At 39.6% G+C, this 15584-nt stretch overlaps 1 protein-coding gene across 1 annotated transcript in view; it reads left to right on the top strand.

Moving 5' to 3' along the window:
* ARHGEF33 (Rho guanine nucleotide exchange factor 33) overlaps nucleotides 1–15584 on the top strand; it is a 508340-nt gene that overhangs the window by 233507 nt on the left and 259249 nt on the right. Inside the window, exon 9 of the mRNA XM_078647973.1 lies at nucleotides 7397–7529. Within this exon, the coding sequence (XP_078504099.1) occupies nucleotides 7397–7529 (133 nt within the window). The remainder of the gene's footprint in view (nucleotides 1–7396; nucleotides 7530–15584) is intronic.

The following is a 15584-nucleotide window of genomic DNA, read 5'->3' as shown; positions in this document are numbered from 1 at the left end:
CATTCTTGGATGTTGAAATATCAGTCAAGGACAATGTGCTTTCGTGTTCATTGTTTCAGAAAAAAACAGACAAGAATAATGCATTGCATTATAAGAGTTACCACCCGCGGAGCTTACAGGACAATCTCCCTTATGGACAGTACCTTCGGGTAAGACGAAACTGCTCAACTATCCAGCAGTTTGAGTTGCATGGACAAGGCCTGACCTCGAAGCTGAAAGAAAGAGGCTATCCTCACAAACTTTTGAAGCACTCTATGAAGAGAGCAAGATGGACACCCAGGGAACATCTCCTTGAGAAGAGACCAAGACTAGCGACTGAGAGGATGGTATGTGTTTCCACATTCGGCCCCCACACCAACCAACTTCAAAATATCATCAAAAAAGTTGGCATTTGGTGCAGGAAATTCTTCCGGACATAGGTGCCCCTCTCTTTGCTCTTAAAAAGAACAGGAGCATTGGTGAAATGATCACATCTACCAGACCACCTCCAAAAAGGGACTCTCAAACTACGATTTTTGGGACTAATCCAGTTAAAGGGCACCGCAAATGCGGCACTTGTTCCGTGTGTGATCTAACAATAGAAGGCTCGCTGTTCACGGACGGTAACAAGTTTTGGCGCCACAATGAACACACGAATTGTAAGACCAAGTATACGGTGTATGCAATACAATGTCCATGCAAGAAGCTGTACATCGGTAAAACCACGCAGGAGGTCGGCCAGAGAATTATCCAACATCGGTCCAGGATCAATAACAAAAACATGACAGCACCCTTGGTCTCTCATTTCCTGCAACGAAAACATTCCTGTCTTGACATCAGATGGACTGTTTTAGCCGTTATCAGGGGTGGCACTGGTGATCCTGATCTTTGCCTTTCCCAGAAGGAGGCGTATCTCATTCTGAAATTTGACACATCCAACTCCGGCCTGAATGAAATGTCTGAGACTGCCAGTTTGTGAATCCGTTTCTGACCAATGGAGTTGGGGCTGGCTGTGCTGCATCTTTCTTTTATCTTTCATTTACTTTTTCTTCATCTCGATTCATTAATGTCTATATTCATGTCTGTTTTTAATTGGTGAGTGCTCAGGGTGATCATATAACTGGGCATTGGAATAGAGGGATGCCTCTGTTTGTGAATTTGGGCCCTGTTTCACAATTTAAAATTCGGGTTGTAATATGTATTATGATGCGCTTTCGTTTAAACACGTAATTTTGCAATTGCTGAAAAAAGAAAAAAGAAAAAATAATATTGTATCTCTTGTAATGCCTCTGTTGATGAATTTGTGCCTTGTTTCATGCTTAAAACTCGGGTTGTGAATATGTATCATGATGCGCTTTCATTTAAACACGAAACTGTGCAACTGCTGAAAAATGAGACGGTACTTCTTGGTATGTCTTTTCTGCCCGGAATGAAAAATGCCACAAGAACTCATGGGTTTCACTACGAGCGTGGTCCGTGTAAACTACATTTTCCAGCATTCCATGAGGCCCTGACTGGCCACTCCCTTCAGTCCTCTGACCTGGTAGTTTTAAATACGTCTGCAAGAAGCGGCTTCCACTCATAGTTGGAACTCCGTGTGTACTTGGCAGATTAATTCCCTTTGAACAAGTAAGTGTCGGCGCTACGCGAAGCACTTCTTCCCGCCACAGTATCTCTGGCCTTTGGACAGTGAGATTAATACGAAATTACTGTCATTCTTTTTGTAGCGAGATTCAGTGACATTGACACCGCCTGCTGGCCTGAACCGGGTTTCGTGCCCAGGCGCCCGCATTGCTCGCTGCGTGTTCTGAGTTCAGGTAGGAATGGTCTCCTTGTTTGTGACTGCCTGGCAGCATTCGGTTTTCATAACCGGTAGTCTCACGGACTTTGGGCCGTTAATTATTTAATTAACTGTGAACTTTGTCTTGTGGCCTCTTCCTTAGCTACCATTATCTGCACTGCAAAATGAGATTGGTCCATCAACCCTGAGTGTGCTCCGCGTTGCGGGCATCACGTTTTCAGCTCTACAGTGTGTAAATTACAGGTATGAGACATTTCCATGTAGGGTCCATGTTGATTCATTGGTGTGTTAACTGTCACATACCCTCTGGGTTAGTGATCTTGCTGAGCATTTCTTATATGTTCTTTCAGCCTTGAACGCCTTTTGCGACCTACCAACACTTCGGCAACTCTTGTGGCCTTGTGAAGGTAATTATTTCCCGTGTTTCATTGGAGTCAGAGTAGACTGTCACAGGACTATGAGATATATAATTGACACCTACTCCGTATGTTTTTACAGATCCATTGTCCCCAGTCCCTGTCCTGAAGAGAACCTATAACATCCAGGTTCGAAACGCGTCGACACTTCCACCCTGTGGTAATCTCAAAGGGTGCCGCTAGGATACAACTATTTCCAGCAATTTGGACCCTAGCAGTGTAACCCTCAAGAAATACTTGACCACAGGCCTTGGTAGACAGGCAGGCACCCATTTCCACCTTGATCCCGCCTGTCCCTTGGCTTTAATGTTCTAAGGACTGGTTTTCCTTTTGTGTTTCTCGCATTATTTGCACTGTATATAACTGCAATTCAATTGAATCAGTATATGCTTTAGTGTTTTGATGTGTCACTATTTGTTTTGTGTGATTCGATTGATGTAAATATTGTATATGTAAAAAACTGCACTTGTAGATACTGTGTACATGAACCCACTGTTCTGATGGTCATTTTGTTTGTGCTTGTTTTGAACTTTGAGAAACTTTGAAAAAATGATAAAATAAATGTATTTGGAATTATAATCCAGTGGTCACGTGGTACGTCTTGACTGCGTGGCTGTAGAATATTTGTGATATTTTTCCTGTCCAGCCAACTTTTTCTGTTTTCCCTGCCTTTCCGTGGCGGCATTGCCACCGCGGAAAGGCCCCTAATTTCAGGCATCGTAATATGGCTGGTGGTGTCCATTGGACACCGTCACCATATTATTCCATCACCGCCGCGGTCGCCTTGCGACCGCGGCGGTAAAGCGGCGGACGGTCTTTCCATCCGCCGCTGTCCCCTCTGCCATGCTAATGTGGCGAAGGGGAAAACAAGAGTGCGTGTCGGGCGGATTGCCTCCGCCAGGGTGGCGGTGGCCACCGCCACCCTGGCGGAGGCAATCCGCCCGACATACTAATGGACCCCTTAATGTTCTAACCTATACCAAGCAGTCTGTATGTAGTTATTTGATGACAGTTCATAAGTCACTGTGGCTATGTTAGGATTGTAACTTATAGACTGCAAGTAACAAAAGGATCCCTGGGACAAAAGCAGCAACCCACTGAGCTATCCACATAAATAACAGTTCTGTGATCTGCATAGTACACATTCTTTGCAGTAGGTATATTAACCCTCTGCTAATTTATGATGAGTTCAAACTGCCATTAAATAAAACTCTGATCTCTATCCAGCAGGAACATTAATCACCAGAATTATCTTGACATTTTTATTGTTGTCTGAAAACTGCTGGACTCACACAGAGCTCTACAGCATATGCTTTCAAACCCATAGGTTATTTCTAAACGGCACTTTCTGAGCTCAGGGCCTGGTACAGTTTCACCAGTCACACCACCCTAAAGCCGGCCCTGTGTACAGCACCTACACCCTGTACCAAGCTTGAGATGACGCGGACTGCAATGACCTGCCTCAGCCTTTCACAGAGCATGCTCAGTGCTTAATGTTTTAAAGATCTGCTAAATTCGGTTTGCCTGTTTTAGCAATATGCCCTGGACATAGATCTGTTTAATGTTGTTTTTTTCTGCAGTTTTACTTCCTCAAATTGCATGATGTCACAAAAAGCCTCCTTCAATTATATTCCTAAAACCCTACAAGAAAAATTCAATTTAACTTAAAACTTAGATTTTTTCTCTCTTTTCCTTCTTCCCACCGACCCTGTCCTTACCTTGCATCTTGTGCATGCCTTCACTCTCAGAGTATAATGCATTTTAAGTTGCATTATGTCTATTACTGTATTTCTGGAATTGACTCAAATGCTATTTTATGGATTACAACCTATCTTCATTTAAACCATATTCCTGCAGCCTAACAACACTTAATCACTGATAGAGTATCTATTGTATTCACCGCACCAAGAATTTGTATGAACCTGCATGGCTCCCACTAATGAGCACACCAAGCACCCGCTAATCTACAACAAAAACTAGAGTAAAAACACTGAATGGTTTACCTTGAGAGCACCTGACTAATCACATTAAGCAATAGCCACTGGTTTGACCACAGCCGCGGGCTACTCGCCGTAAAACTCTTCAACGCCTCATCAGCAGTGGTAAACACTATATAAATGCAATTTCAATTAGAATTACAATTCACACAGTAAATTGAACTTATGTATGCAGATGACATAATTTACTCGAGCAAATTCGCAAAACATGATTATACATTTTGTAAGATTATTACATGTAATATTACCCTATTGATTTTATTTGATAGTCACAAACTTTTTCTCAGCCCATTACCACCTAGAAACTGAGGGATTTACTTCTGTCAAGTATAGGAGTAAATCTCCTTTTAGGGAGGGAGTGGGAGGGGGCAGGCAACCCCAAAGAACAAACTACTTACCTTCTGTAATGCTCTTTCTGGTTGATATTCTATCTAACCCAGATTGCTCAGCTTTTGAATATTCCCCAGGGTTTGGGTTGGATGTAGAAACATTTTAAGTAGTACCCCTGTGTGCGGGTATGTGGCTTCATGCATGTAGGAGCCCCCTGTGCACCCTGATGTCAGTAGCTTTCTAGCCAGTCCATGCCACCAGACACAGATTCCGACAGCAAATTGTCTTTGACCAGCTTGCAGCTGTCTATTCTTGCAACCTTTTTAAGTTGAAAAGAGTCCAGTTCACAGAACTGTAGTTGGGTGAGTCGGGGAGGAATCTGCTGTTAGAATATCTACCAGAAAGGGTGTTACCAAAGGTAAGTAACTTGTTCTTCTGCTAGATCCTTCTAATCAAAGATGTGTCATATTTTGAAAAAATGCCAAAGCAGTACTGGTCTGTGAACTGCCTCAAACCAAAATGTCCTGCAGGAGCGAGCGGGAAAATTACCCATCTCAACTGACCTGGGCTCCAGACACTAGTGCCTCACGAATGCATTAACCCGTTTACCACGGCGGCAATTCCACCGCGGTGCGGGCGTTCTATTGCACGGGCGGGGCCGCGTCGGCCAACGGACGTGCGCAGCACTACTGAGGCAGTGCTTGCGACGGCCGTTGGCCGACGGGGCGCACTTAAGGGGTTAAGTAACAGCCTGGCAGATTTCCAGAACAGGTACTCTGCATGCCAATGCAGTGGTAGCAGCCTCGGCTCTGGTGGAATAAGCCTGCAAACCTTCCAGGGGCTGCCTCTTGCGCAATCCATAGCAGATTTTAATGCAGAAACCTATTCACTGAGAGATAGTCCTCTTCTATCCTGCATTGCCCTTTTGTGCTGTAGCAAATCCCACAAAGAACTGATCCTCCATGCGATGCTCCTTGGTACAATCAATGTAAAAGCGAAGAGCCCTTATATGATCCTTCTCCTTAGAGAGTTGAGGTGGGGCAAAGAACACCGGTGGGGAAATGATTTACCCAATGTGAAAAGGAGTCACAACTTTCAGAAGAAAAGAAGCTCAGGACCAGCTTGTCTTGGAAGGAAGTCTTGCTTGGCAGGTTGTTGGATAGGTTTTGCAGGTCACTTACCCACACTGTCGTTGTTGTGGAGATGAGGGATACTGTCTTAAAGGCTCTGGACTAGTGTCTGATGGTGCTGGAAGAAAGGAACTGGCATCCTCATGCTCAAGTGGCGCCTACGTGCAATTCTTACAATAATTTCCTGAGCAGAATGACGTCGGTACGGAGCCACCCAACGCCACCATCTTGCAGCAGTGCTTAAAGAGCTTCAGGACCCAGCCTCATTCCTGCAGAATATTCAAAAAGTGATGTGTCTGTGGTTACAAGAATCTATCAGAATTCACCGAGCAATAAGTAAAAATTATTATTATTATTGTAGGGAAAAACATTTTGTCTGTGGAGAAAAATAGAAAAAGTTACAAAGTGCAATTGCACTAAAATCAGACATTTCACCACCGTACTTGTTTATTAGGTACTATTACACCTGCGGACAAGCTTTCACTTTCTTTAATTAGGAATTCTCAAACGTTTTTCAGAAATGTATGGAAACTATTTACGTTTGCAGCCTTTGAGTATTCCAGGAGTTCATCAATCCTGTGTAACATGTGACTGTTTAGTGGGGGGCTGGTCAAGCAGTTTGTTCCGGACTGCTCCTTTGGGGACCGAACCAACCTTGGTTCTCACGTGGGGGTAATCTGTGTAATGGCACAAGCAAGCTAAAATGATGGAATAGAATGCTACCTTGAGAAATTCCCAGTGGTTAAGTAGTGTTTTCTTAACCATTTACATACATCATTTAATTGTCTCAGTGAGTCTTTGTAGGCAGGAACAGTGTGCCGGATCTGGGCCTGGGTATTCTATGCCTTGAGTGTCACAAAGTGAGACAGAAGATAAATCCAGGGGTGATCTTGATAAGGCACCTGATGTAAGATGTGTTGAACAGATAACATGGTCCAGTCCTAGAAAAATGGAATGCAGTTTTCAATATTCAGAAGTAAATACGCAGGTTCTCAGTATGGAAAGAAAATCTTTGGGGCATATTATCAAGGCTGGCGATAAACTTATCGCCGCTTTAGCGTCCGTTTTCGGGCGTAAAGCGGCGATAACTTTATCGCCTAATCAACAAGGACACGCTAGCGCGTGTTTTGCAGATATTTAGCCCCCGTTTCCAGCACGCCTAACTTTGCATCGCTAATGAGATGCAAAGTAGGCGTGGCTGTGAATCCAAGCAGGGAAAATATCGCGTACGCAGCTTCGCGATATTATTAAGGAAGGGTCGCGATATTTTAAATCGCATTAAGTATGCCTTCACGCAGGAATTTAACGTCTGTTAAGTTCCTGACTAAGGCATACCTAACTCGGGGGTGGATTGTGTGGCTGAGACCACAGGCCCTATCATCAAGGATATCGCCGTTTTCCATGGAACATCGCGGAAAACCAGCGATGTTCCATGGAAAACATCGCTATGGCTAAGATAATTATCGCCATTGCGCTAAGCGTTGTTGATATAGCGCTAGTATGGCGATAATTATCTGCGATAGCCGGCGTTAACATTTTAATGCTAAGTGCGGCCAGCGTCATCGATAATATGCCCCTTTGTGTCTCATTGGAAAATTACTTGAGGGCGGTCAGTAAAATATAGTTTTGAAGATAATAGTTGTGCTAACTTCTTAGCATGTATAATGCTCGTGTGATATCACTCGTGTGTGCTTTTATGCCGTATGCTCGTGTCATTAACCAGTGAAATTCTCTTTTACCAAGTTTCCTTCCAAGCTCTTTGCGATACCTGGCCCAGCTGCACATTGACCTGCTCCACACACTGCAAGAGAGGGTGCTAAAGTGGTCACGCCAGGGTGTCCTGGGGGATATATTTCTGAAGCTCACAAATGACGAGGTGCGTTTTACATACTATCAGAGCAAATAAAAAATGAACGAGAATAAAGCATGGCATTCTTTGAATTTTTAAGTCTCCCACATAGCTTAAGCAAACAGTTTGCTGCAATCAGCCCGGTATGTCATTTGCGTCCTGTTAGAGGTGTCTACAAATTAATCTTGTATGTTTCATGCTCTTCTTCAGCGGTTCTTAGCCTTTAGACTGTTGTGGATCCTCAGTGAATAACTGCAGGCAGACGGAGACCCGGCCTAAGAATTCTAAGACTCGAACCTCAAAACAATACACATAAATACAGAAGCCTATATACATCAAACAAATGCTAAAATGGCAAATAGTTTGTTCAGTTCACAAACAAATAAAAATCCTAATTTTCATTTTAAGGGGCAGGTTATAGCTTTTCAAAGAAAGCCTAAAAAAATGAAAGTGTGTGTCCTCATGTAAAAACGTAACTTGTGCTATGTAAAGCGCTCTGATACCTGATTCGGTTCGGGTCTAGTTCGCGCTATATAAAACTCTATAAAATAAAAAAATAAAAAAAAAAAATTTAAAAACATGATAGTCCGTTGCATATCATTTTTGTGTTTTTGCTCCTAATATATGCTTTCTTTTTGAGGCACATACTAGTGCTTCAGTTGAGGCCACCATTTGTTAATAATAGATTCAATTTGCTGTACCTTCTCTGCTCCACGAATCAAGCTAAGAATACCAATATAATTTTAGCCTCCAATTTCAAAGGCCCTCACATTTATAGAATATTTTAAAATGTGTTTCTTTTTTATGTGCATATACTTTGTTAATGTGCTAATATTATGTATTTTTCTAAGCAGTCGCACACTCTCTGAGTAAGTATTGCAGAACCTCTGCTCTACATTATGGGCTAATAAAAAAAGCATTTCTATGGAGAGGTAGGGAATAGTGATTAGGGCATAAAGAGTGGTATAACAACAGGCTGGTGCCTTAATTTCATGACCGTTTGACAGTAAAGTGGCACTTTACTATGGATGCATTTCCATCAAGGTTTAATTCATTCCTCAGTGCCAATTCAAGACAATGATTCATTCAACAGTCTTCCTTTGAACAAAAACTTTAAAGGATTAAGTGGGTTCACTGATAGAATATAGATTCCCAAAATATCCCCATATACAAATATCGATGCAAAAATAGCAGTCAAAAATATTGACATCCTATATTTAAAATTGTAAGTACAAAATATCGAAACAAAAATATCGATGTAAAAAATATAGATGTAAAAAAGATCGTTTATTTTTATTTAAATGAAAATTTATTTTAAATATATTAAATAAAATTACCTTAATTTGTTTTTAGATTTAATATACATTATACATTTTAACAAATATAATAAAATAAATGTAATTTAAAGAATATTTAAACATACATATATAAAATGAAATATATATATATATATTTCCTTTAAAACAATCAATAAACGATTAATTTTAATTTATTCTATACTTTTATAAATATATGAAAATGTACAAATAAATATATATAAGTGCATACACTTGTAACATAAAATCTAATAAAAAACATTATATTATAAATTAAAACATTAAAATATTTAATAGTCTTTCAAATTAAATGTTGCACTCCATTGAGTGCAACAGTAGGGAAAGTGTTGGATAACGGAGGGCTACAAATGACTATTCCCACTCCAGTGGGTGCAACAGTAGGGAAAGTGTTGGATTGCGGAGGAGTTAAACTTAATATTGCCTCCCCAGTGACTACAACAGTAGGGAAAATGTTGGATATCGGATAGGTAAAAATTACTATTCCCACTCCAGTGGGTGCAACAGTAGGGAAAGTGTCGGATAGCAGAAAGGTAAGAATTATTATACCCACTCCAGTGGGTGCAACAGTAGGTAAAGTGTTGGATAGTGGTGAGAGGTAAATATTACTTTTCCCACTCCAGTGAGTGCAACAGTAGGGAAAGTGTTGGATAGCGGAGGGGTCAAAATTACTATACCAACTTCAGTGAGTGCAACAGTAGGGAAAGTGATGGATAGCGAAGGGATAAAAAGTACTATTCCTACTCCAGCGAGTGCAACAGTAGGGAATGTGTTGGATAGCGGAGGGGTAAAACTTACTATTCCCACTCCAGTTTGTGCAGGAGATGGGAAAGTGTTGGCTAGTGGAGGGGTAAAAAATGATATTTCCACTAGAGTCAGTTCAAAATTAAAAACAAATTAACAACAACACAAAAGATTTAAAAAAACAAAAAAATAAAACTTATATCAAAAAAGTTTTAAATATTACAAAAGATAGAAACAGATTAGAATGCTAAAAAGATCTAACAAATACCTAGAAAGATTATTTAAAAAAAATCAAAAACAATTTATAAACAATAAACTATTTTTAATAGAACATTTTTATAAGCGAAAACATTATTTATTAAATTAATGTAATATTTTTAATTGTCTACCCTATAACACCACACAATTCACAACCCACATTTAAATGTTCAAAAAAATGTTCCTCCATAAATAACATAACTAATTATCAATTAAACAAATATGATTAATTTCATTTTTTGTAAACAAATAAAAAAATGCATTTACGCCCCGGATGTTGCCCCTATTAAAACAAAACACACGCACAAAATAACAAAAAACACTTACCATAAACATTTATCAATTGATACATTAATATTAATATTCAACTAATTATTAATTAATTAAACATAATTACTTTCCACCCTCTACCCCAATAAACACCACAACCTACACCTAACAATCATTACACAATTTCCATACCTAATTAACATTAATAAATTAACATCAATGAACAACAACTTATTAATTAATTTAAAGTAATTTACTTCCCACCCTTTACCACTATAAACCCCAAAACATACATCAAAAATTAAATACACAAGTGCCATATTTTAATTTTAATAAATTATTTAGCATTAATTAACAATTATTAATTAATCATAAATAAATTACTTTCTACCCTGTTTTCCTATAAACCCCACCACCCACTCCTAGAAAAATGACATAATTAACATAATTCATGAAAAAATAATTTGTATTAATAATTATCAACTAATTAATAAATATGTAATAATGAAATAACTCCCACAATTAACCCTATAAAATATAAATTAAATAAATATTAATAAATTAAAAATAGTAATACATTTATTATAATGTAATTACTTCCCACCCTTTTCCCCTATAAACCCACAACCCACTCCTACAAAAATGACACAATTAACATAATTGCCACTTAATTAATTAATAATAAACAGACAATACATTAATAATTAATAATACATTAAGTCCCACAATTAAAACTATATAATCTTGAATAAATACTAAAACATAAGAAATTATAATTAATTTATTATAATTAAATTATTTCCCACCCATTTCTCTATAAACCCACAGCCGCTCCTAAAAAAATGACACCATTAACATAATTGTCAATTAATTAATTAAAAATAATTAACAACTGATTAATAAATAAATAATAACAAATTAATTCCCACAATTAACATATTAAAATCTAAATTAAATAAATACTAATACATAAAAAATAATCATTAATTTATTATAAGTAAATTACTTCCCACCCTAATCCCCTATAAACCCACAACCCACTACAGAACTTAAAAACACAGAATTTAATTAAGACAAAATTAATAACTACCAAAAATGTAGCACATATATTAAAAAACAAATAGATCACATACTTTTAAAATACATACTAAAATACATAACACTAATTAAAACATTGATATTTTAAACAACTATCTTTGAAAATGATATAAACAACTTTGATATTTCCAAAAATGATATTTCTTACCTCCAAGTCTATATTCTTGACCACGATAGTCTTCCTGTCGATATTTCTGTATCACGATATTTAAAACTCAATATTTGTGTATGTTTACATTTTAAACTCGATATTCGGTCTATGCACCGATTAAGTGGTCCAATTCATGGGTCTGCTCATTTCGATCAGTTTTAGCCACACACTCTTTTTATTACAGCTTTTTCCCAAAGAATCGTGGCCTCCATTAAACATACTAATCAAAGACGCTCTAAATATAATTCCCATACTTCTTTGTATGTGCAAAATGGTTATTGTTAATAATCTTCTGGTCTGGGACCAATGTCTGATCTAACTGGCACTGTAGAAAAAAAGTCAAATAAATGAATCAAATCATATTTCTTACCACACCCCCTGTCCCACCAGAGAGCATTAGCGAGCTTTATGTCTGTCAATGGGATTGAAGAATACATTCCAGAAATTAAACTTTAAAGTAAAATTACAGTGGAATTATTTATAAAGTGTAGGAATAGAAGTGTAAATAACCCAATTATATTTTATTATAGCTCATCAACTGTAAATGTTACCACCTTTTAAATGGGGTTTAAATATCTCACATGCCTTAAAAACATGAATATTTTGAGTGTTTTCCTATCTTCCGTGAAGGGTTGGGAGGCTTTATAAATTGTTGCTTTAATAAATAATGACATTGAAATAAGTTGTGATACACAAAAAAGAGGCTTAGAAGGTTTAAAGACTGACAGGGAGTGACTCCCCATGAATCAAATATGGCAACACAAAAAAGCAACCCTAGGTCTGAATTGAAACGGCAGAGTGCAGGGGAGTCCCTTTTAAAGGACGTTTTGCCTCACCCACCCGTAGATGGCATGCTTCATCATCAGGAACCTCCTCGCACTGCAGACCTAGTCGCAGTTCAGGCTACGCCCCCCTCAGTGTAAGGGAGGAGCTCAGGGATGTTATTTTGCAGTAGTAGGGAGGTATACTTAAACCTTCAGATGAACCAGGTGTGGAGGGAGTGTGTGAAGATGGTGAAGGTGAAGTAAAACTAACTACCTGGTATGCTGAAGATAAACTTTAATGAGACATCCAGGGGTCAGGATTAATAAAAGGGGGAGGACTATAGCAGGATGATTCAACCTGTCTTGGTCTCTACGTGGTCAAATTGTCGACATGTTTCAGCCTAAATGTCCTCCGTAGAGGGACGTGGCTTTCTTCAGGACCAGGTGAAGTGTGAAAGAAATGTGAAGTAGTGATTGTCGCCACAATACCAAATCTGGTAGGTGGGATGAAAAGGATACAGCTAACTAGTAGGTTAATGAACCAACTGTAAGGATCTGCTGGTCAGCGTCGTCCCTGTAGAAAGACAAGTATTTAAACAAAAAGTTTATATTCATTTCCACAAGTACTCCTTAGTCCACGTGACAATTGTATATACTGTTAGTTTCAATTGTGACTACGCAAATGATGTGAAATAACAATTTCTTGGTGCTTACCCGTATTGTCGGTGGAGCTAGGGGCAACTCATGCTCAGCGCACGAACTCATGGTGGCTTCCAAACCATATATTAGGAGAGGGGCAAAAAGGAGTTCACTTTAGTGTACAGTCATACATATACGTAAAATTCAGTTGACTATACATGCTCAGGGTGGGTAGCACGTTATTGTTTAATGCTCTGATTGTAAACCAGATCCTCCCAGTTCTACACGGAGATGTGATAAAGCAATAAGCAACAGTACAAAGATACGTATAAAAAGGTCCCAGAGGACATTATATTGATAACTTGGTATAAGATAGCAAATAGAAAGCCTATGCTAAGGCATTCCTGAATGGTAATGGACACTGGATGGGAACACTAGAAAAGATAAAAGTAAGACCAAAGAAAAAACAAAAACACATATCCTAGGAGGTACAGGCTAGCCTTGAACATAAGGCTTTGTTTAGTTGTTCCCAGAAATGTGCGAGACGCCTGAATTGTGGTGATCACTCTGGATGAATTAATGAAGAGCTAACTCACTACCTCTTAGCTGTAATGTAGGTCTCTCTGGGCAGTGAAATGGAGCCTAACTCAAAGGGCAGAGTACTGCTAAGCTGTCTACTCGACTCAACCGGAGATATGGTAATCTCGGCTGGCCTTTATCATATAAGCACACACCTGGATATTCCCAAGACAGAGCAAGATGCCAGTGATCAGGCAATCTTGGCTTTTTGTAGTGGAGAGGGTACAGATTCACATTACAGCCCCGTTACCACTTAGCCGAGATTGCCAGATCGATGGTGTCTTGCTATGTCCTGGGAATATCCAGGTGTGTGTTTATATGATAAAGGCCAGCCGAGATTGGTTTATTACCCTACTAGCTGGCTGTATCCTTTTCATCCCACCTACCAGAATTGGTATTGTGGCGACATTCACTACTTCACATTTCTTTCACACGTCACCTGGTCCTGAAGAAAGCCATTTCACCTCTTCGGAGGGCATTTAGGCTGGAACATGTTGACCATTTGACCACCTAGAGATCATGACAGGTTGAAAACTCCTGCCATAGCCCACACCACCTTTTTTGAATCCTGACCCCTGGATGTACCATTAAAGTTTCTCTTCAGCATACCAGGTAGTTAGTTTTACTTCACCCTCACAATTTTCATACACTCCCTCCATGCCCGTCGTATCTGAAGGTTTTAGTATACCTCCCTACATACTACGATAAAAAACATCCCCTAGCTCCTTCCTCACAGTGAGGGGGTCATAGCCCACAGTGTGAGAAGGCTCGCAGTGCGAGAAGGTTCCCAATGATGAAGCATGCCACCTACAGGTGGGTGAGGGAACTCGTCCTTTAAAAAGGGACTCCCCGCACTACAACATTTAAAGAAGTTAAACAGAGGTGCCTGGAGTCCATAATCAAAGTGGTTTTCTAGGCCTCTTCTTAACCTTAGTAATTCACTTCTGTGAAGAAGGCTAAAGGGTGTTTCTAAGTGTGGCGCTTTGGTAAAGAATCTCTCGTCCTTCTAAATGCTTACGTGTTATTTTGCATAATCTTAGTATATGCAGGAATACTGACCGTCATCTAATATATTTAATTTGTTGTTTTTGTAAAGCCACTGGAGGCTGTTTGGTAAGGAGCATAGGGGGTGTTGCTTTCCAATTCATGGAGGAGAAGGAACATTGGGAGCATTTCAGTGCCAAGGGTGTCAGGTTGCTCACAGTGAATCGGCAGAGACTGTGTTTGTTTAGAGGGTGGGAGGTGTGAGGGAGTGGGTTTTTCTGCCAGTTAAATTTTCAGTCACCCTCAAGCTCTAGACCGGTGCAATGATGTCAGGGCTGGTGGGCATTGCCTGTTCTTGTAGCTCTGCCTAAGTCTGCCATGGGGTCTATTGTTGTGGTCTAGGGTGGAGCCAGCAGAGCTTCATGCAAGTGAATGGCAGGGGGCAGAGCTGGCTTACAGTGTGAATGTGGGATTGGGCGGTGCTGAGCGGTTGTGTTGGGGAAGGAATCCGGGAGTTAGTTCCAGCCCTGAAAGGCTGTCCTCAAGGGGTGGAGAGCACGTACCTGCCGCAGTATGCCAGTCTGACTCTTTTTTTTATTTTTTATAATAATAATCTTTATTTAGATATTACACAGATATCTTTAAAAGAAACTTACAAAGTTCACATTATGTAAAAGCTATTAAAATTGGGAGAAAGCAAGCAAACGCTTCGGTGGCTGTTACAAAAATGGGAATCTTCCTCGTCCTTGACCTCCTAATTCTGTAACATTTTAAAAAGGAACAAGCAAAAATGTAAAAAGTTATATAAAAAGCTGTTCACCCCTTTTTAGTTACACTGACTGTCAAAATACCACATGCATATCAAAGACAACTGGAATTCCTAGAGGAACAACTCGATATATTAGACTGTCAGGTTGCAAAACATAATATAATTTCGTGTCTCTTCCCTTAAGTTTTATTAGCGGACCTCTTTTGAGTAAGGGAACGGTATGCTTGTAGGATAAAAGTTGTTAATCCTAAATTTAAAACTGTGTTTTCAGGGTTCAGAGCCACGATAATGGCTTGCCTACATGTCCGCACACCCAACCTATTCCATTATGCTTTGAGTTTAAGCTTACGCTGGGAATTAAAGGCTGGGCAGAGGCAAACCACGTGTAACAAAGTTTCAGCTGCCTTACTACACCCTCTACAGGTTAAGTCATCCGCCGTTCGTCGCCAAGAAGGCAGATCTTGCAGGAAGCGCCAGTCACCCAATCTAATT

The sequence above is a fragment of the Lissotriton helveticus genome, chromosome 6 (assembly GCF_964261635.1).
Source record: "Lissotriton helveticus chromosome 6, aLisHel1.1, whole genome shotgun sequence".
In the NCBI taxonomy this organism is placed as follows: domain Eukaryota; kingdom Metazoa; phylum Chordata; class Amphibia; order Caudata; family Salamandridae; genus Lissotriton; species Lissotriton helveticus.
Note: the sequence above shows the minus strand (reverse complement) of the source record. Positions and strands in the feature narration are given on the sequence as shown.